We start from the raw sequence: 22143 nt of genomic DNA on the forward strand, positions 1-22143 counted from the left end.
AACCCTCAAAGATTGCTGGTAGAAATGCAAAATGGTACAGCTATAGTGGAAAACTTTGGCAGTTCATCAAAATGTTCAAGTTGGGCTGGGAACAGTGGCCCACACCTGTAATCCCAGCTCTTTGGGAGACCGAGGTGTGAGGATCACCTGAGCCCAGGAGTTTGAGACCAGCCTGGGCAATATGGGGACAAAACAATTAGCTGGGTGTGGTGGGATACAACTGTGGTCCCAGCTACTCAGTAGGCTGAGGTAGGAGGAGCCTGGGAGGTGAGGTTCCAGAGAGCTGTGATCATGCTACTGCACTCCGGGCGACAGCAGAGACCCTGTCTCAAAAAAAAAGTTTGAATTATATGACCCTGTAATTCCACTCTTAAGGAAACGTATGTCCATGCAAAATTTTTGTTCACCATTGTTCATACCATTAGTCCTAACAGCCCAAAAGTAGAAACACATCAAAGTCTGCCAACTGATGAGTGGGTAAATGTGGTACATCTATACTATGGAGTATTATTCACAAATAAAAGGTAATGAAGCACAGGTAAATTCTAAATGTGGATGAGCCTTGAAAACATTACGGTAAGTGAAAGCAGCCAGTCACAAAAGGCTACGTATTATATAAAAAGTGTATTAGTGGCTTTTAGAGGCTGAAGGGGAAGAGAAGTGACTGCTAATGGGTACAGGTTGCTCTCTGGAGTGATGCAAATGTTCTGGAATTAGTGATGATGGTTGCACAACTCTGGAGATGTAATAAAAACCACTGAATTGGTAAGTTTCAGGGTGAATTTCATGGTATGTGTATTTCTCCAAGTAAAGCTCAATAAACCTGTTACTAAACAACAAAGATGACAGAGCTTTATAATCTATATTTTAGAGTTTCTTATTAATAAAAAGTTATATCACTTGAATATGTATACAGTGGGAAAAATCATTACTGTTCCTTTCCCAGTGAAAAGGAGTACACACAACAGACCTTTGTGATATTCTGCAACCATGAGCCATGCGGGTGTGGAATTCTCTTTTTAGTAAAACCTTTAAAAACTCAAGTCAGCTGTACAACACCCTGATTGCTTTAACTCCAGTGAACCATGGAGGTATAAAGCAGCTAGGGTTCTTTGTGATTCTTCAGTGCCAAAAAGTTGGAAACTTGGATTCCTGTTTGACTCTAAAGTGATCAGAATAAAATCACTGTAAGGCTAATCTTCACCTGCTTCATGGTTTTCATTCTTGCTTTCTATAGTGGGTATCTGTTGTTTCCACTTGCTCTAAACCCCTTTCCTTTAGGGATTTGGCCCACTAATCCATGTGATTCTGACAGGAGTTAACAATGACAGCGCATGTAACCCAGGCCTGGCCAAGATCACAGGCCCACATCCCCTTTTCCACAGGGACTGGTCCAATGCAACGGCAGGTGACCCTGGAAGACCAGAGCCCCTTTCTAGGATTTGATTTGTGGACCCGGGAAAAGGAAGTTTTCTCTCCCTTTTGAATCATGGATTATAAGGATGTGGACTTGTAGCTGACACTGGCCCATTATGTAGAGAGTGCCAGCCTGAAAATGAATCCAGGAAACAAAAACAGTCCGAAGATGATGGTAAAGAGCCTGGGCAGCACAATCTGAGGCCTAGCGTCAGCTACGCCTGGTAAGTGCTGAGGTTATTACTTCCGCGAATCAGAGCACAAACGAAGTATTTCTTCTCTAAGGAATCAAACAAACAAAATTTATTTCAGAACTAGACAGGAAAGACTGAACTAAAGAAAAAGTTTTATCCTAAACTTTCCCAAAAGACATCTTTGGGACAGGCTCCATGTTATCAACTGTGTCAGTCACATCAATTGCCAGTGCAAATTGTGTAATCTGACTGAAGAGTCAAGTTTGCAAATAACAATCTTTCCTTCTCTGTGCTTTAGAACAATTCTCAAAACACATTTATTATGCTCTTAAGCCATAACTGTTCAATTAGGTTTTTCTTCTAAAAATAATTTGGATCAAGAGAATCATTTATACATATTCAAAACCAGAACTCATCCATTTTCTTCACTGTGCCATGAAGGGGAAACGAGTCCAACCAAATAGATGTAGTAAAAAGTAGGTTTCCTGTTTTGGCTTCTTTGTGTTAATGACCAGAGAAAATCCTTTGTTGTTTTTCATCTTGGCTTCAACAGAATGTATCAATATCCTTTTTTTCCTCTGAATCTTGCCCTGGTGTCCAGCTGAAAATAAATGTACAATTAAGTCACATTTGGTTCAATATAATTAAACACCCCTTACTTTGGTAAGGGGTGTCACCACATGAGAGAAATAAACCAGTTATCAGCAAAATCAAAAAGGCAATGACATCAAAACTACCAAGAAAAACCACAATAATAAAGATGGCATTAAAAATAGCAGTTCCACTTAAAGGCGATCAATAAAGATTTTCTTCACAAGTAGAATCCAAATTACATTTAACTTTTTATTTGGACTATACTCAATATTTGTCCTTTTTCTAGAAAACTTTCTAAGTTTAGGTTAATATTCAAATATATTTGAAATCTTTAAATTGTAACTGATGAGCCCTGAAAAAATGTTAAGTAACACATTATTTTGGGATTAAAAATCCTTCAAGTGAGTTCCCGCCTCACAAGCTGGCAGCATGTTCTTTGACTGAAGCCTCACCATGGAGCCATTTCTCAAGGGTGGTAGGTAGGTAGAGTGGAGGGTTCTGGTTAGTTTATAAGGCAAACTTGCATAGTCAACGTCACTCCCCAGAAATTCTATACTGGGGGTCTCTAACCTCCAGGCCGTGGACCTGTACCAGTCCATGGCCTGTCAGGAACCAGGCAGCAGAGCAGGAGGTGAGCAGCAGAAGAGTGTTAGGGCCTGAGCTCCGCCTCCTGTCAGATCAGGGGCATGACATTCAGATCAGCTGCATTAGAGTCTCATAGGAGCGTGACTCCCACTGTGAATGGTACATGCGAGATATGTAGGTTGTATGCTCCTTATAAGAATCTAATGCCTGATGATCTGAAGTGGAAGTTTCATCCCAAAACCATCCCCCACCCCTTTCCCCATCCTAGGACAAATTGTCTTCTTTCATGGAACCCATCCCTAGTGTCAAAATGGCTGGGGACCACTGCTATATAGGAAGGGATTATTTTGGAAACAGACCCTGCCAATTAGTCCCACAAAGGCAGTGTGGACAGACAGCCATTTATCGATGGATCACTAGGTGACGTAGTGAAAGCCATGCATTTAAAAAATAATTTTTTAAATAATCAGGATGGTGAGCTGCTCACACTATGAGAACAGCAGATTCAAACTTCCCATCTCACCTTCAATGAGATACACACTCACTGTCTGTAATAGCATGCAAAATGACTTATACAATTTGAATTATGTTTGTTTTTTGCCAAGCATGTATAACAAGTTACATTAAAAGTGATATGATGCTATTCATTTTGGAGGGCCAACAGTAAAACACGGTCTTAGAGAAAGATTATAAAAAGTTCCCTAAACTGGCTGGGCGTAATGGCTCACACCTGTAATCCCGGCACTCCGGGAGGCTGAGGTGGGCAGATCAGGAGTTTGAGACCAACGTGGCCAACACTGTGAAACCCCATCTCTACTAAAAATACAAAAATTAGCTGAGCATGGTGGTGCACGCCTGTAGTCCCGCCTACTTGGAAGGCTGAGGCACAAGAATCACTGGAACCCAGGAGGCGGAGGTTAAAGTGAGCAAAAAGAAAAAAAAGGGGGTCCCTAAGGTGCTCTTTTCAGTGTCAAAGTACATGTGAAACTCTGCCTTGTACTGATTATGGAGAAATGGTAAGAACATTTTTTTATTTTTATTTTTTTTTTGAGATGGAGTCTCACTCTGTCACCCAGGATGGATTGCAGTGGCGCGATCTTGGCTCACTGCAACCTCTGCCTCCCAGGTTCAAGTGATTCTCTTACCTCAGCCTCCTGAGTAGTTGGGATTACAGGTGCACTACCACATCCAGCTAATTTCTGTATTTTTAGTAGAGACGGTGTTTCACCATCTTGGCCAAGCTGGTCTTGAATTCCTGACCTCGTGATCCACCTGCCTCAACCTCCCAAAGTGCTGAGATTACAGGCGTGAGCCACTGTGCCTGGCCCAAGAACATTTTACTTTTTGTGCAAGATTGTTAAAAATTTCTGCAGAAGGTAGATAAATTGTAAAAATAAAAATAATCTGACTTCTTTGTTCTTTGGAGATCAAAAACCAACCTTCAGGTAGAGAATTTCAGAGTTTATTGTACATGCTTTGAAATTCTTGACAAAGTTAAAAGCTTGCATTTCACATGTGTAACAAATCTTTGTGAGAGAAGACAAGAAAATCATTCTCTATTCACATTGAATGACAGGAAAAGATGTCACTTGAAAAAGGAAGAAGAGCATGGCCAAATTTAATCTAACTGTACATCCTCCCTGAATCTGATGAGCTGGCAAAAAATGCTCAAGTTCTTTGTTTACAACCACTTGCAGTAACAAAAGTAACAAAAGGGAAGGGGTTTGCAGTGTAGTTCCTAAGCAAGTAAAAGCATGCTCAAGGCCAGGCATAGTGGGCTGTGACTCACTCCTGTAATCCCAGCTTTGGGAAGCTGAGGCAGGCAGATCACCTGAGGTCAGGAGTTCAAGAGCAGCCTGGCCAACATGGTGAAATCCTGTGTCTGCTAAAAAATACAAAAATTAGCTGGGTGTAGTGGCAGGTGCCTGTAATCCCAGCTACTCAGGAGGCTGAGGCAGGAGAATCTCTTGAACTGGGAGGTTGCAGTGAGCCAAGACTGGGTCACTGCACTCCAGCCTGCGTGACAGAACAAGATTCCATCTCAGAAAAAAAAAAAAAAGTATCCTCAAGTCCAAGTGCTTTCTTCCTTTAATGGGATGCTCATTTTTCTGGTTTTATGCTTTTCTCTTAAAAAAGGGTCTTAGTTTTCATTCCAAAGATCTCTGTAAAGCTTCCAAATCAGAGAATGTTAGGATGAACCCCAGAGATTTGGAATCCCCTTTTAGGCCCTATTTCTACAATCCAGCCCTCCAAAATTCAAACACAGATACTGACATTTGCTCTTAGTCACATAAGGCACGAGTATATACACCTTAGAGCTCCACATTATAGGTCTGTGTACAATTGCCAACTGATCTCAACTCAAGTGGCCAACATCAACTTGTACCCATCGATACCTGCTGAGACTTCATTCTCACACTTTCAGAAATGCATGAAGTTCAGTAGCTGTGGTTAGCACAGTGACAGAATAACATAACAGTGAGCTCTGGGTTTTTATGAATGCTACCTACCATTAATTCATTGGATAAGAAATACTATCCACATTTTTTTTTCCAAACCGTATCACTGCAACTTATCTGTAACTATTAAGTCATACATATATTTAACTTCCATGTAGCTAATTTTTAGCATAAGCTTTTAAAAATCTTTAACCACTTACCGTTGATCTTTTACACTCAAAAAATGAGTTTTTCAAAGCTTTGCAGTATCCTTCCTTCAGACACTCCCGAGGGGATTTTCCTTCCTACGACAGACACATAAAACAATATAAACACCTTGGAAATTTTCTCACAAAGTACAAAATAATTGTCCTTCTGAAAATAGTTCTTTTTTAAAGTGTTAAAAGAGGAAAATAGAAAGTTATGTGAGAAACAGTTCTTAATTCATTTGGGCTGTTGGTGCCTAAACTAAAGAACGAAAAAATAAATGTAACTTTCGGGAACTTGAAGGGCACTGTTGTATTCTTGAAAACACAGGTTTCTATAGGATACTTTTACTTAAAATGTTTATATAAAAATCTAGAAAGGGTTATCTTCATTTCCTTATTTGTGAAATGTGTGAACTATGTACCCTAACATCAGAACATTTTTAGTGTTGGTAGGAGACACTTTACGTAGATATTAACGAGGCAGGCTGGAATACTACCTCAATAGAAACATGTGGCCCATTCATGCACCAGGAAAAAATGTAACTCAATGCTCACTGGCTCTGCATAATCGGGGGTTTCCCCTCAAGCAGATTTTTGACTCTATGACCCCCTCACTGCAAGCACTCCCCAGAACCTTTATGTTGCAAGTGCTAGGCACACTCCGCTAGTTTTTACTATGAAAAGCTACAGGGCACTATGTCTGTGGTATTCCTGTTCCCCAGGAATCTTGGCCACCTTCCAGTCCGTATGTCTGCCTGGGTCCTGGATATCAAATGTCATCCACATCAGTGACTCTCAAAAGTGGATCAGAGTAGCAAGCTTCCTTCCTCTTCAAATGCTGCAATTCTTCTGCTGGGATGTGTTGCCCACATGAACCACGTGGAGGCAGACAAAAGCCTAACCATACAAAAGGTTGTAACGATTGTTTATGAGCTGATACCTCTTCAAACTATGTAAGATGCTACCTTTTTCAAAAGATTTCAACCTATATTGCCAACTGCCTGGGGTAAAGATCCATTAGGTACATTAAAGCTAAGAGGCAGTCATCTACTGTACTCCAAATGACAGACTGCTAGTTGTCTGCTCTTCCTTTTTATCCAGCATATGGCTGGGTGAGATTTCCTAGACACCCTGGCATCTAGTTGTGGTCATGTGACTAAGTTCTAGCCACTGGAATGTGTGGTGAACAGGGGTACAACTGCTGGGTGGGTCCTTAAAGAGGCTTGCCCCTCTTCCTCACTTTACTCCAGGCGTCCCCACACTTTTTACACAGGGGGCCAGTTCACTGTCCCTCAGACCGTTGGAGGGCCGCCACATACTGTGCTCCTCTCACTGACCACCAGTGAAAGAGGTGCCCCTTCTTGAAGTGTGGCAGGGGGCCGGATAATTGGCCTCAGGGGGCCGCAGTTTGGGGATGCCTGCTTTACTCCATAAGGTTGCCGGGCCTGATGATGTGGAAGCAAAGCAGTCTTGAACCGTGACTGTAAGAGCAACATCCTATTTCCTACATTTTCCTATTTCACAGCACATAGAGTCACAAGATCAACAGGGTCTGTGTCCATGGAAGACTGAGAGAAATGACCAGGACCTGCTTATACGTACAAAAACAAGAGAAAGTTGTTTAAGCCACTATTATCCTGGGTCTCTGAAACATGTACTTGAATTTATGTTCTAACTAATACACTCCCAAGCTTTTTTGCTTTCTGAGATCAAGATCAGTCAGTACTCTCAAACATGGCTGTGCCCAAGAACCAACCTAGGAAAGAAACTTAACTAATCGGGGGTGGGGTAAGGGCAGCAGTGGAATCTGTACTTTTAAAAACCCACACCAGTTCCAGGTGATTCTGATGAAGAGCCAGCAGGTCTGGAGTTCCTCTTGCAGAGTTTCATTGTCCTGATCATCCAGGAGTCATTAATCCTAATACGTCTCTGCAAGAGATGCCTTTTGCATCTGATTTTTTCCCTGCTTTCCTCCAACCCCATTGGAATTTACATACTTACCATTACCCTGAGTTCCTCTGAGACCCTCTAACTCCTTGACAATCTCCCAAAGCAGCACCTAGAACTAAATACACGTTTATGCTGAATTCCTCCCTAGAGTGAGATGCTGCAGGTTTCAGATGGGTTAAATACTGGCCAGAAGAGTCTGTGGCACCAACCTGACCTAAGATCGGATTAACCTTTTTCTTCAAGAACTTAAGAAATCTAAAATCTCCATCATAAATAAGGTTGCCATACAGAGCAAACATGGACCTCACCAGAGCTTTCCCTGGTCTTCAGTCTCCAGTGAGGAGTAGTGGGCAGTAGCTGCCAGTGACACCATCCAAGAAAGTAGGAGATTGTTCTGGACCTGAAAACCTCCTCACTATTGCCCTTTTACACTCCAGCTGAAGTAACTATTCAGAATGAATTTAACACAAAATGCATCCAGCTAAATAACTGTTCATAAGCATCAGGCTTTCTGGCTGACCAAACTGAGCATTGGTAGGGCCACGTATTGAATGGTAGGGAAAGCAAAGTCTGTACCAGCTGTCCCAATCATCATCTCTGCCTAAAGCATGCTAGCCTTCCAAAGCCCAGCTTTCTGCACTGGAGAGACCATGTTCCATTCATCGGTATTTGTTCCCTGAATTGGAGCCTGGCACTCCATACATGTTTGCTGTGTCAACCACTGTAGAAAGCCAGCTTGGAATTCTCTGTGCTGTTGATAGTGCCCTCAGCTTGCAGTTTCTCTCCTCAGTCCTACTTGGCGCACTTTCTTCCCTTGACCACTCATCAACATGGCCTGAACGTCTGGATAAAATCCAATCTCCTCACCCTGACACACACGCAGGCCTTCACACCTGGCTGCAACCTTCCCCTCAGGCCTTCTGCTGCACTATCATAAGGACACGAGCTCCTCTGGGCCCTCCCATCTCTCTGCCTCTGCACTTGGTGTTCTTTTAGATTTCCCTCACAACCGCAATTCCCGCTCCTTTACTTGATAAACTACTACCCAACCTTTCGACTCAGCTCAAATGTCACCTCAGAAGATTATTCCAAATTCTGAAGCAAAATCAGACGCTCTCCATGGGCTAAGGCATTTTTTTCCCTCAAAATCTAGTCATTAAACGCATGTTTAATAAATGCTTAGTTTTATGGCAGAATTTAGACTTTTAGATGTCTACTTCTCCCATGACACCAAGCTTACGTGGGTAGTGACTGTTACTGATACATCTTTGTTACCACCCGTGTCAGGCACCACGCCTGCCACTTAAGAGGCATTTACCAGGAGTGGGCTGAACAGCAGCACCAGTGAATGAGGGGCAAAGGGAGCACAGCCCTGGACAGGGGAGCCTGAAAACAATGGTACCTCAGTTTCCTCATTTACATAAGGAAGTTGGGCGAGATAATCTTTTAAATTTATAATAACTCGTTTTACTAGACATTGGGAGGCGAGAATGGCTAACTGCTAAAATCGGTAAACCAAACATAAATCGTGAAGAAATAAATAAATCGGAAGAAATACTAATACAGCCTTATAGTGGATGTCCATTTGGGGGCAATCTTTTCTCTGAAATGACAGCACCTTTATGAAACTACATCCCTCCGTGCAAAGATAATTGCACACAATTGAATGCCCTCCGACCTCCGCAATTGGAAAAGGCACTCGTGCTTTACTTGGGCTCAAAAGCAGAACCCAGGTCCACTCTGAACCTCACTACATGCCTCTGCATTCAGACTGGGTGCTGAGGAGACCTGTGACTGTAGCCGGGAAGTGAAGGAAGAGGGTAGGGGAAGCAAGATTACGAAATCGTGCAAATACGGAGTTGCTTTATTTTTACAACTTAACATCCAAAAATGCAGAGAATTGTAACTCAGAAACAAATTCCCATTAACACAAAGCAAATTTAGCATACATTCAGTCACAACTGAACAGAAAAGAGACACTACTGGCCAGGGCAGTGTACCGGGTTTACCTAACTCTCTGGAATCATTCATTCTACAGGTTCTCATTTCTGGGCAGGCGAGAAACCTGGCTTATTCTCCTTTTTGTCTTCAGAACCTAGCAGACCGCTAGCATTCAATAAACGCCTCGTGAACGGAAATAGGTTAATCTTCACAAAAACCCGACGGGTGGGTATCGTTATCTCCGATTTAACCCCATACAGAACTGGAGCTCCGATAGCTCAATGGATGTGCGCACGTTCAGCGAGCCCGAGCTGTGACTTACGCCCGGGACGGTTAACTCGAACCGCCGCCGAGGCATCCTGCAGCCCTCCGCCGAGCCGGACCTCCCCGGGACAGGCGTCTTCACCACCCGGAGCACCCGGCTGCGCTACCTGGATCACACAATCCGACTGCAGCAGACACAAGCCCAGGTCCTCCCTCAAGCCCGAGCACGCGCCGCCCTCCGGCTTGTCCTCGTAATACTGGGGCATTACGGCGCTTCCCGTCCGCTGCGGAGTCTACTTTCTTCCACCGCAGCAGCTGCGACCTCGCCGGCAGCGAATCCCGTAGTAGGGGACCGGAAATCAGTTGCAATAACTTCCGGCGGGCCGCGGCCGTTGGGCCGAGGACGACGGAGGCCGAGAGGTGGTGGACGCGCGACGGACGCGGGTGCGTGTGAAGCGGCGCGCCGTGAGCGCCGGCTACGTTGCGGAAAGGGAAGCCGGCCCGGCGGCTGCTGGGCTCGGCTGGTGGGAGGAGGTGGTGGCCTGGTTCGGACGCGGGTCGAGGCTGCAGCAGGGCTCCAGGTGAGGCCTGAGGACCGCTCTTCCCGCCCGCGGCCCGGGCTCGCGCTGGGGGCCATGTAGTCCTGACAGCTTGAGGCCTGGCGTCGCTGCCGCCGGACAGTGACCATGTCAGCGTCCGGCCGCGGTGGCGTTGCGGTTCAAATTAGGACGCCCAGTTATATTTGCATAGATAAAGAGCATTTAGCATAAGCGTATCCGAAATGTTGCGTGACTTGTAGGTATACTAAAACCTTATTCGTAGCCTGTCTGAAATCCAGATCGAGCTGGGCGTTGTGTTTTTATTTGCTAAATCTGGCAGCCTTCCCCGCGGCCGCGGGCGGGAAGGAAGCAGCTGGGCCCGGCCAGGCGCTGCCAGCGCCCCGGGAGCCTGCGAAGTGCAGGGGAAACCGGCAGCCGAGCGGTGGCCGGCGCTCCTCGGAGCTGGGACCGGTTGGACTGTACTCCAAAGCTGCCGCTCCCTCTGCTGAACTATTCCGGATGTCAGACACTAGGGATAGGAGTTCTGCTTGGTTTTTAATCTTATTTTAGTGACCGAGGAGCTTGCTGGCCGTGCGCTCATGGATTTGTGTGAACAGGCTATTTATTTCACCTTTTCGGGAACGGTGTTCTAACCGGCTGAAACATTGTTTTCTTAGGCATTTTCTTAAAAGCTTTGTGGCATTTTCTTAAAAGCACGGAATTTCGAGTCAGATTTCTAATCTTAGCTCTATCACTGTCCTCGGAGTCATGAGGCAGTCACTTCATCCCCCTGTCTCTGTAATGGTAGCTGCCCGTGGATAAGTGTTACTAGGTGATTCAAAAGGGTGGGCTCTTGCCCTTGCCTGAGGTGCAGTCTGCAGTTCCCAAGCCCTAAGACCCGCTTCAGAACCAACTGCATTTGCTTTTGACCCCTGGCCTTTCTCTAGGGTTGGGAAGAACATGAAAAGTGACCTCCCTCCCAAGAGGGGTGCCGGTAGCCAAAAGTTTCTTCAGAATACGTGTAAAATAAATGTTTTTCTTCCATCTAGGAAGATGTTACCGAGTACTTCATTGAATTCCTCAGTGCAGGGGAATGGAGTCCTGAGTTCCAGGGATGCAGCAAGACACACAGCCGGAGCAAAACGCTACAAATATCTGAGAAGACTTTTCCGCTTTCGGCAGATGGACTTTGAGTTTGCTGCCTGGCAGATGCTCTACCTGTTCACGTCTCCGCAGAGAGTTTACAGAAACTTCCATTACCGAAAACAGACTAAGGACCAGTGGGCCAGAGATGACCCTGCTTTCTTGGTACTGTTAAGTATCTGGCTCTGTGGTAAGTGGTAGTTTATCTGTAATAGACTTGAACGCTGAGCATTTCTGATAAGACTTTTCATTTATTATAAATGTGTTTGTGGGTCAGAATTTGGAAATATTGGAAGCTGCTTCTCCTTTTTACTAAGGCCTCAAAAATCTCACAGGAAAGAAAGTCTTAGTCTTCTTGGTTCTACAGATGCCAGAGTAAATTGTTGCCCTAGGACACTGAACAGCAGGGGACGAGATTCAGTCCATGTCCTTATAACTACTGTGAATCGGTACCCAAATGCCAGCTGACTGTGAAAATGAATAGGAAACTGGAAATTGCATTTCTGTCAGGCAGATCCAGAGTGAGAGCTGTAAAGGTATTGATGTGAATTTGAGAAACTGAAGTTCTCGCCGGGCGCGGTGGCTCAAGCCTGTAATCCCAGCACTTTGGGAGGCTGAGGCGGGTGGATCACGAGGTCAAGAGATCGAGACCATCCTGGTCAACATGGCGAAACGCCGTCTCTACTAAAAATCTAAAAAATTAGCTGGGTATGGTGGCGTGTGCCTGTAATCCCAGCTACTCAGGAGGCTGAGGCAGGAGAATTGCCTGAACCCAGGAGGCGGAGGTTGCAGTGAGCCGAGATCGCACTATTGCACTCCAGCCTGGGTAACAAGAGCGAAACTCCGTCTCAAAAAAAAAAAAGAAACTGAAGTTCTCCAATTCCATAACGCAAGGGTCTCATTTACCTGTAGGGTGTTGAAGTGTGTAGGACATTGAAGTTTATAGGCTGTTTCGCACCTTTAACTAGACTTAAACTATGTTAGTGCTTGCTCTAGACTGCCATTCTAAATACTGAGGCCACCATGGTGAATCAGCCTGGCAAGGGCCCTTCTCAGGAAACTTCAGCTCCCTCAGTAGCCATGCTGTGTTCCAAGGTGGTGTTCACATGTTTTGGGAGTTTTGTTTACACACCTGTCTCTCTCGCTAGCCTGGGCATCTAGGGAGCAGGGGATGTGTTCTGTATTTCCAGAATCTAGCAGAGTGCCTAAATGAATATTGTGAATCTTTCTTTCAGTGTCCACTATAGGATTTGGCTTTGTGCTGGACATGGGATTCTTTGAGACAATAAAGCTTCTCCTTTGGGTTGTATTCATAGATTGCGTAGGTGTTGGTCTTCTGATAGCAACTTTAATGTGGTAAGTACCATAACTTTGGTTTTTCAGATACCGCTGTAGCATCTCCGTTTGTTGGAAATTGAAGCCAAGATAGAGTCCTGAATGATCAATTTTGACTACCAAGATTATTACAGTTTGCCCTTGTGTGTTGCCACCTATATCAGAAAATACTCTAAAGGATGGTTTATATTGTCAAAGTGTAGCAAATAATTGAAATAATGATTATATTTTGAACCCAAAATATCTGAGACAGGTCTCAATTTAGAAAGTTTATTTTGCCAAGGTTAAGGACATGCCTGTGACACAGTCTCAGGAGGTCCTGATGACATGTGCCCAAGGTGGTCGGGGTACAGCTTTTAAACATTTTAGGGAGACATGAGACATCAGTAAATATGCATAAGAAGTACACTGTTTCAGTCAAGAAAGCAGTGAAAGGCAGGTTATAGTTAGATGAGAGACAAATGGTTGTATTCTTTTGAGTCTTTGATCAGCCTTTCACTGAATACACAGTTTACTTGTGAGAGGCAGGTACAGGAATAGTCATTTATGCCTTAGTCTGGCTCGGTGAGTGAGTCTGCATTTTTACATAAACAATAAAGCAATCAGATAAACACTTGTCTCAGATGAACAGAAAGACTTTATGTCCCACAGCTGTAAAGATAAGCTATCTTATTTAGGATTACAATAGGAGGCAAGTTTGACTGACACAGTTGGAAGCTTGACTTGTACCTTTGGCATAGTGATTTGGGGGTCCAGAGATTTATTTTCTTCATACTAACAAAATCCCTGGTTTTGCAAAAATATTACAGATTTAGCCAGTTCTGCTTAAGTTGTCTGGATGATAGCATGGTTTTCTGCATTTGTCAGTAGAGACCACTTCTAGATATTCATTGCGTTTAAATCCATTTAGATCTAAAGGGTATTTTGTGGCATCTTTGAATCTTTGCATTAAATGAAGTATACTTGAAAAATAAGGATTGTTGTTAAACTTTTCAGGCCTTCCTCCTGAGAATAAAACCCTCTCCCCCCACCGCCCCCCGCCCCCGCCCACACACAGACAGACAGGTTTTGTCAAAAGGGTTCTCAGTCTGCCTTTGTTTGACTTCACAACAGCAGTGTACTTGAGGATAAATCTGATGTTTGATGAAGTTCTCCTGTGTTATTGTCATACTGGATGAAGGGCACGGGATATGGCCAGCAATCTCAGTAGAGAACCAGTGGTTGAGTAGTGTGGTGGTCACTGTAGAGAACATTTTAGTTGCAGAGAGACCTGGGTTCAAACGCCAAGTTAGTTATCTGTGTAACCCTTAGTCCCACTCTCTCTTGTAAAATCAAGTTAATTATCTATTTTGCCCAACTTTTGAGAGAATTATGGTATGAAGAGTACCTGAACACAGTTAAGTGTTCAGTATTTGGTAGTTACTACTAGTATTTTAAGCAAAACTCTGCAACTATGACTTATGACACCATCCTTTTTTTTTTTTTTAAACTGTACTTTTAAATTCTGGGGTACATGTGCAGAACCTGCAGGTTTGTTACATAGATATACATGTGCCATGGTGGTTTGCTGCATCCATCACCCCATCATCTATTAGGCATTTCTCCTAATGCTATCCCTCCTAGAGCTCCCCACCCACCGACAGGCCCCCTGTGTGTGATGTTCCCCTCCCTGTGTTCATGTGTTCTCATTGTTCAACTCCCACTTGTAAGAACATGTGGTGTTTAGCTTTCTGTTCCTGTGTTAGTTTGCTGAAAATGATGGTTTCCAGCTTCATCAATGTTCCTGCAAAGGACATCAACTCATCCTTTTTTGTGGCTGCATAGTATTCCATGGTGTATATGTGCCACATTTTCTTTATCCAGTCTGTCATTGATGGCCATTTGGGTTGGTTCCATGTCTTTGCTATTGTGAACAGTGTTGCAATAAACATATGTATGCATGTGTCTTCATAATAAATGATTTATACTCCTTTGAATATATACCCAGTAATAGGATTGTTGAGTCAAATGGTATTTCTAGTTCTAGATCCTCAAGGAATCACCACACTGTCTTTTACAATGGTTGAACTAATTTATACTCCCATTAACAGTGTAAAAGCATTCCTTTTCTGCATCATCTCCAGTATCTGTTGTCTCCTGACTTTTTAATGATTGCCATTCTAACTGGCGTGAGATGGTGGTATCTCATTGTGGTTTTGATTTGCATTTCTCTAAAGAACAATGATGATGAGCTTTTTTCCATATGTTTGTTGGCTGCATAAATGTCTCCTTTTGAGAAGTGTCTGTTCATATCATTAGCCCACTTTTTGATGGGGTGATTTTTATTGTAAATTTGCTTAATTTCTTTGTGAATTCTGGATGTTAGCCCTTTGTCAGATGGAGAGATTACAAAAATTTTCTCCCATTCTTTAGGTTGATTGTTCACTCTAATGACAGTTTCTTTTGCTGTGCAGCAGCTCTGGAGTTTAATTAGATTGCATTTGCCAGTTTTGGCTTTTGTTGCCTGAATTGGGACAAACCAACACCATTTATTAAATAGGGACTCCTTTCCCCATTGTTTGTTTTTGTGAAAGATCAGATGGTTATAGATGTGTGGCATTATTTCCGAGGCCTCTGTTCTGTTCCATTGGTCTATATATCTCTTTTCATACCAGTACCATGTTGTTTTGATTACTGTAGTTTTGTAGTATAGTTGGAAGTCAGGTAGCATGATGCCTCCAGCTTTGTTCTTTTTGCTTAAGGGTGTCTTGGCTATGTGGGCTCTTTTTTGGTTCCATGTGAAATTTAAAGTAGTTTTTTCCAATTCTGTGAAGAGAGTCACAGAAAGCTGGATGGGATAGCATTGAATCTATAAATTACTTTGGGCAGTATGGCCATTTTCACGATATTGATTCTTCCTAACCATGAGCATGGAATGTTTTTCCATTTGTTTGTGTCCTCTCTTACTTTCTTGAGCAGTGGCTTGTAGTTCTCCTTGAAGAGGTCCTTCACATCCCTTGTTATTTGTATTCCTAGGTATTTTATTCTCTTTGTAGCAATTGTGAATGGGAGTTCACTCATGATTTGGCTCTGTTTGTCTGTTACTTGTGTATAGGAATGCTTGTGATTTTTGCACATTGATTTTGTATCCTGAGACTTTGCTGAAGTTGCTTATCAGCTTAAGGAGGTTGGGGGCTTTTAAATATAGAGTCATGTCCTCTACAAATGGAGACAATTTGACTTCTTTTTTTCCTAATCGGATACCCTTTATATCTTTCTCTTGCCTGATTGCCCTGTCCAGAACTTCAATACCGTGTTGAATAGGAGTGGTGAGAGAGGGCATCCTTGTCTTGTGCCTGTTTTTAAAGGGAATGCTTCCAGTTTCTGCCCGTTCAGTATAATGTTGGCTGTGGGTTTGTCATAAATAGCTCTTATTACTTTGAGATATGTTCCCATCAATACCTAGTTTATGGAGAGTTTTCAACATGAAGGGGTTTTTTGAGACAGAATCCCACTCTGTCACCCAGGCTGGAGTGCAGTGGCGCAGTCTCAGCTCACTGCAATCTCCACCTCCCAGATTCGTGATTGTCCTGCCTCAGCTTCCCAAGTAGTTGGAACTACAGGCGCACACCACCACACCCAGCTAATTTTTGTACTTTTAGTAGAGATGAAGTATCATCATGTTGGCCAGGCTGATCTCTAACTCCTGACCTCAGGTGATGCTCCCACCTTGGCCTCCCAAAGTGCTGGGATTATAGGCGTGAGCCACCACACCCAGCTGATACCAGCCTTTTACAGGCATAGCCCATATATGCCAATTCAGTTCCAGAGCATTGCAGTAGAACAAATACCACAGTAAAGTGAGTCACACAGATTTGTTGGTTCCAAGTGCACATTAAAATTGTATTTACACTGTACTAGTCTAGGTGTGCAACAGCACTATGTCTCTAAAAAACAATGTACAGATTTTAATTTTAAAATGCTTTATTGCTAAAAAATGCTGACACAGAGACATGAAGTGAGCATATACTGCTGGAAAACTGGCAGAGGCCGACTTGCTGGACCCAGTTGCCACAAACCTTCAATATGTAAAAAGAAAAAAACCACAGTAATCTGTGAGGTGCAGTACAGTGCACCTCAAAATACAATGACATATGCCTATATTTTCCTTTGTAACTTCTGACTAGCACAGCAGAGCTTTTACATGTGCTGGTTAGCCAATTAATGCTGTGCACTGTTAATATAAAATTCTAGAATTAATACTAATGTAAGTCATTACCAAGAATTTCATGAAAAGCAAATGGTGTATCTTAAAATTTCAATAAATAAGACTTTCAGAGGAATAGTTTGATTTATAAGAAGCATCCTGCCATGAATACAGTAATTCTGGAGGGCCGTTGTCTTAGTCTGTTCTCACACTGCTATGAAGAAATATCTGAGACGAGGTAATTTATAAAGGAAAGAGGTTTAATTGACTCTCAGTTCTGCATTGCTAGGGACAGTTATGGTGGAAGGCAAAGCAGAAGCAGGCACCTTCCTCACAGGGTGGCAGGACAGAGTGAGTGCAAGTGGGAAATGCCAGACACTTACAAAACCATCAGATCTTTTAGACTCACCCACTGTCACGAGCACAGCATGGGGGAAACTGCCTCCATGATTCAATTACATTCACCCGGCCCCACCCTTGACACATGAGGATTTTGGAGATTACTATTCAAGATGAGATTTTGGGTGGGGACACAGCTAAACTATATCAGCCACAGAAACTAAATCAACTTGGAGTTTAGCACCTTTCATGTGAGTCTGAATCATAGTTTGAATTACATAGAAAGAGATTAATTGTATTTGTGAGAACCTATGTTGTATGAGGAACTAGAAAGAGAAATGATTCCTTATAATTATGAGCATCCAGAGGTGCCACAGACACCAGCATGAGGAGGTGTTTTGTGGAGATGCGGAATAGTTGACTCCTGGTACCAGGAAGAGCAAGTGCAAAGGCTTAGAGGTGGAACAGCACGCTAGGTCTGGGAGCACAGGGTGACACCGAGTGACTAGGGGAGAGATGTGACTAGAGAAATTGGCCTTAATGCCATTCAGGAAAAAAACTGGACTTTGTCCCATAGACTGCATGTGTGGGTTGGGGGCAGAAGGAGGTGGGTAGCTTTGAGGCTTTGAAGTAAGGAAATAATGTCAAATTCACATTTTAGGAAAAATATTTTCTATGGCAGCGGAGCAGGCAGAAGTTGTAGTAGTGAGTAGGCAAGGCTGGATACACCTGCAGAGGTCTGCGTAGGAGTAGAGGAGGCCCAGATAGTGTGGTGGTAATAGGAATAGAGAGGAGAGATGGATTCGAGAGCTTCCTGAGATAACAAGGTGTGAGGGGGGATCGGGAAGCGGGAGTGGGTAGGAGGCCCCTTTGGGCTGGCCTGCAAAGTTTGGGCTTCGATGATTGAGAAAGCAGCAGGTGCAGATGAAGCAGCCCTTGCTGCCATGTTGAGTTTAGAGGAGCTTGTTGAATAGTGGAAAAGAAGGTCAGTAGACACTGAGGTTGATGACTGTAGAGCTAGAGGCAAGAGTCATGACCATGATGAGCTCTGACTGGCATTGTTAATATGGAGCTGGGAGGTGAAAATCACAGTGCCTTAGAGTGCTCTCAGAAGGCGCATGTGTGTTCTAGAGATGAGACTCACAGTGAGGCCAGAGGCTTGGAAAGTGCGCATTTGAGATAAGGAGGGGAACAGTGGCAGCAGAGAACTTCTACAGAAAGGGTGTTCTTGGGGAGTGAGCTACGTATTGACTCCACACGATGTGAATGGCACACCGTTCTTGGCTAGAAAGGAAACTGTCTGGGAAAGCTCTAGTTTGTTCAGTATTGTTTTGGCATTTTCAGATAACTAAATGCAGGACTGTTACCATTGGTATTGTACCATGTTTTTCCTCTATTTATTTTCTGTTTTTATTCCCAGTGCCAGAATAGCATATTCTTAATTGTATCCTTGAGTTGAAATGAAATAATACTTTAAAAAGTACATTAAATTTCCAATATATGTTTATAACACAGTTTTTGTTCTTTGAAGATCTACTTTTCTATTACTCAGATGTTTTACTTTTTATTCACTCATCACTGAACTAAAAAACTAGTAGGCCGTGTTGTAGAACAGTCACCTAAGCTTGAATAATTGTTCTTAAGGCTAGATATGTCACTCTTCCTTAACTGCTATTCCTATTTCACCTTCCTTTTAAAAGGGGGTTGACCCAGGTCTTGGGCTTATTCATTATCCACATTCATTTTTTTGATGAAATCATTCAGGCCTGTGGCTTTAAATATTAATATAATCTGCACACTGACGAGTTTGTATCTCCAGTTTGGGCTTGTCCTCCAAACTCTAGACTTTGTATACAGCTTCTTCATCCTAGTTGGCATCTTCAACGTTAACAGTCCAAATTCGTGCACACTCCTTCCTGCCTCAAAATCACTCTTCTCACAGCCAGCCCCACCTCAGTTAAAGGCAGCTCCATCTTCCATTTGTTCAAGGCAAAAATCTCTCAGTCATCCTTCAATCTTTCTCATACTCCACATCCAGTACTTTACGTCACGGGCTTCAGAGTATCGTGTGTTCCACATCTTAGCACCTCCATTGCGACCAGCCCCTCTGCTCATCTCTTCCTTGCAGTAGCCTAACCGGTCTCTGCTTCTACTTTTGTCTCTAGAGTCTGTCCTCAGATCAGCCACCACGGCAGCTCTGTCAAGGCATTTAAGTCAAATAATTTTCTCAAAACTCCACGGTGGCTTCTCATTGCACCAGGAATAAAAGCCAGATTTTAAAATGGCCACAGGCTCTGTAAGACATGGAGCCTGTGTGACTAGATGTTGGACCCAACCCTGTTTCTTTTCTGACTTCATTTCTTGCTCCTTGTCTTCTTTCGGCACAGTGGACTTCTTACTCATTCCTCAGACCTACCAGGCACTATGACAGTCCTTGGGTCTTTACCCAACGTTACCTTATGACCCTCATATGTAAAACTGCATCTCAAGTTTGTATTCTCCACGTTTCTCTGCTACCCATTTCTCTTTTCTCCATAGTACCATCCGGCATACTTAAATCATTGTCAGTCTTTCCCCCTAGATGGAAGGCAGGGATTTTTGTCTGTTTTGTTTACTGCTGTATCTCCAGAAATTAGAATGTCTGCCATATAGAAAGTAGTTAGTAAACATTTACAGAATTAATTTTATTATGAAAGAAATTTTAATTTTGCTCTTAGGTTCATCTCTAACAAGTATTTAGTGAAACGACAGAGCAGAGACTATGATGTGGAATGGGGCTATGCTTTTGATGTGCATCTCAATGCTTTTTATCCACTCCTGGTCATTCTGCATTTTATCCAGCTTTTTTTCATCAACCGTAAGTAGCAGTTACTTAGAATATTATCCTAGTCTTCATTGCATGCATTGGTAAAGGGACTCACTGTCTGCATCTCTTCTGGCAGATGTTATCCTGACAGACACATTTATTGGATATTTAGTTGGAAATACCTTATGGTTGGTTGCAGTTGGCTATTATATCTATGTCACTTTCCTGGGATACAGTGGTAAGTAATTTTTTTCAATGTTTTTGGTTGATTGAGAACATAGCAAGAGGGGGAAAGTTCTAACAGTAAAACTAACAGCTTGCTTTTATGGAACACTTATAGGCACTGTCCTAAGTATTTTATGTGTATTATCTCAATCTTCATTAACAATTATATAGGTTTACTTGTTTCCTTTTTTCAAATGAAGAAACTGAGGCACAGAGATGAAGCAACTTGCCCATGGTCATGCAGCTAGAAAATGGTCTAGCTGGTATAGAACAAATTTTATAATTTCAAGGAACCATGTTAAACCATACTGGTTATCTCCAAATGACTTGCAGGAATCCAAGCCCATTCACTCCTCCTTTTCCCCCATGGTTTCTGGTTGTGGGTTACCTAGGGTAGAGTAGAGAAAGGTAGGGCCTGGCATCTAGTCACACATGTATGAAATGAAATTCTCTGAAGCCTTTTGAATCATCTTTTTGCCTTTTTAGTTTTCGTGATTACCATATGGTTCTGTAGACGATCACAGAAGATAGGGCCCAACATTTTTGTCCTCGGGACATGTGTGCAGATTTACTCTTAGATCCTGTTGTCAGTTCATTTTTCTTAATATGAATGAGGAACATGTTATTCTTCATTTATGGTAAGAAATGATCTCCATTAAATAAAGCCAAATAAAATCTAGAGACTTTACTTACGACTTGTTAGCACTGTACGTTTCTAAGCCCATCCTTTCCTGTTTCTAGATGGTTAGGACCTGTTAGTACAGACGGCTCTGACTGTGCCTGGCTTCTCTGGTCAGTTGCTCTCACTTTCATCTCACCACCCCCCACCCCGCCCACCTTGTATGCCAGGGACCACTTAACCCCTTTGTTGTAATGTCTTGTTTGGGGAGTGCTTTCTGTAGTCCAGGGGAGATGTTTGTGCCATTTCTAATGAATTTCGAAAGTGTTTTGTGATTAGAACATGGCAGCGCTGTGGTTTCTTTGAAGTGGATATTTGAGCACTCCTGGTAACTCTCTGTACCACTTAGAATAGTTGGAGTACAGTTCAGTTTCCATTTAAGAACTTCCTGTATGAGAAATACTTAGGTCAGGATGCATGGGGTAGGGTCCTGCTAACGAAACAGTGAGCAAGAAACATCAATATTTGGAGCCAGATCTTGAGTTCTTTCCTAAATCTTGGACTACTAGTTGAGCTCACACCCTCTTAAAGTCGGGGTATAATGCTCTACAGTGAAAATTTCAATTAGCTAAAAGATGTCTTCCTGTAACATCATCCATCTCTGTACTTTCAGTTGGACTCCTAGAGGCTTCTGAGGCAGTCACAAGTTTAAGTTCACCACTGTTTTCATGAGTACTGTGATGTTTCTCCCTTACTGTTAACCTCTCTTGATCCAGTGTATGTCCCAGTCAGCCTCTATGCTCAAATAATTCATCTCGAGGTTTCTTCCCGGCCCTATACAAGACGACGACAGCACAGAGGGTGGGAAGACTAATCTAGTTCTGGCTATAAATAGCATCATCTTACTTATTCAAAAGACTCGTTCCCGTCCACGCCACATGTTGGAGTAAGCTGTCTTTCAAAATGTTCATTTATCAGTCATTTATTTGCTTTTTTAAAAACCAATTTGGATTTCTTTCTTTTCTAGCATTGCCATTTTTGAAAAATACAGTAATTCTTCTGTATCCATTTGCACCTCTGATTCTACTCTACGGGCTGTCACTGGCACTGGGATGGAACTTCACCCATACTCTGTGTTCTTTCTATAAGTACAGAGTGAAATAAAAAAAAAAAATTGAGAATATTCAATCATAACTGTGTCAACAGTATTTGTGAAGTGATAATTTCTTGTAAAACTTGTAAATAAACTATCCTTGTAGATATCTTAAAGATGTAAAGTTTGCAAATTTGAAGAAATACATGTTAACACTGTGGTCAGGTACATTCCTTAAAACTAATTAAATGTACATTTCTATAATAA

At 42.8% G+C, this 22143-nt stretch overlaps 2 protein-coding genes across 4 annotated transcripts; one reads left to right on the forward strand and one right to left on the reverse strand.

Moving 5' to 3' along the window:
• Nucleotides 1–1165: 1165 nt before the first annotated feature.
• Nucleotides 1166–9958, reverse strand: COA5 (cytochrome c oxidase assembly factor 5). The gene is made up of 3 exons (XM_003941294.4): nucleotides 9759–9958; nucleotides 5449–5532; nucleotides 1166–2211 (listed from the first exon to the last, which is right to left on the reverse strand). Exons 1-3 carry the CDS (start codon nucleotides 9855–9857, stop codon nucleotides 2170–2172), a joined length of 225 nt encoding a protein of 74 aa, XP_003941343.1. The 5' UTR covers nucleotides 9858–9958; the 3' UTR covers nucleotides 1166–2169.
• On the forward strand, nucleotides 9940–22052 carry UNC50 (unc-50 inner nuclear membrane RNA binding protein). 3 transcript variants are annotated; one of them, XM_074403935.1, is made up of 7 exons: nucleotides 10042–10172; nucleotides 11180–11463; nucleotides 12509–12629; nucleotides 19851–19990; nucleotides 20076–20177; nucleotides 20906–20956; nucleotides 21811–21891. In XM_074403935.1, exons 2-6 carry the CDS (start codon nucleotides 11184–11186, stop codon nucleotides 20911–20913), a joined length of 651 nt encoding a protein of 216 aa, XP_074260036.1. In that variant the 5' UTR covers nucleotides 10042–10172; nucleotides 11180–11183; the 3' UTR covers nucleotides 20914–20956; nucleotides 21811–21891. The 3 variants fall into 3 exon arrangements, with proteins under 3 accessions (XP_010350356.1, XP_003941342.1, XP_074260036.1); XM_010352054.3 differs by lacking the exons at nucleotides 10042–10172; nucleotides 20906–20956 and adding an exon at nucleotides 9940–10035 and having other exon boundaries at nucleotides 21811–22052; XM_003941293.4 differs by lacking the exon at nucleotides 20906–20956 and having other exon boundaries at nucleotides 10035–10172; nucleotides 21811–22052.
• The last annotated feature ends 91 nt before the right edge of the window (nucleotides 22053–22143 follow it).

The sequence above is a fragment of the Saimiri boliviensis genome, chromosome 1 (genome assembly GCF_048565385.1).
Source record: "Saimiri boliviensis isolate mSaiBol1 chromosome 1, mSaiBol1.pri, whole genome shotgun sequence".
Lineage (NCBI taxonomy): Eukaryota > Metazoa > Chordata > Mammalia > Primates > Cebidae > Saimiri > Saimiri boliviensis.

Excerpts from the sequence above, each read along its gene's own strand:
- COA5 (XM_003941294.4), bottom strand. The coding sequence starts at position 9,857 with ATGCCCCAGTATTACGAGGACAAGCCGGAGGGCGGCGCGTGCTCGGGC. Across the intron at positions 5,533-9,758 it reads AGTCGGATTGTGTGATCCAG|GAAGGAAAATCCCCTCGGGA; the intron begins GTAGCGCAGCCG and ends TGTCTGTCGTAG. Across the intron at positions 2,212-5,448 it reads TTGAGTGTAAAAGATCAACG|CTGGACACCAGGGCAAGATT; the intron begins GTAAGTGGTTAA and ends ATTTATTTTCAG.
- UNC50 (XM_010352054.3), top strand. The coding sequence starts at position 11,184 with ATGTTACCGAGTACTTCATTGAATTCCTCAGTGCAGGGGAATGGAGTC. Across the intron at positions 12,630-19,850 it reads CTGATAGCAACTTTAATGTG|GTTCATCTCTAACAAGTATT; the intron begins GTAAGTACCATA and ends TTTTGCTCTTAG. Across the intron at positions 20,178-21,810 it reads CACTTTCCTGGGATACAGTG|CATTGCCATTTTTGAAAAAT; the intron begins GTAAGTAATTTT and ends TTTCTTTTCTAG.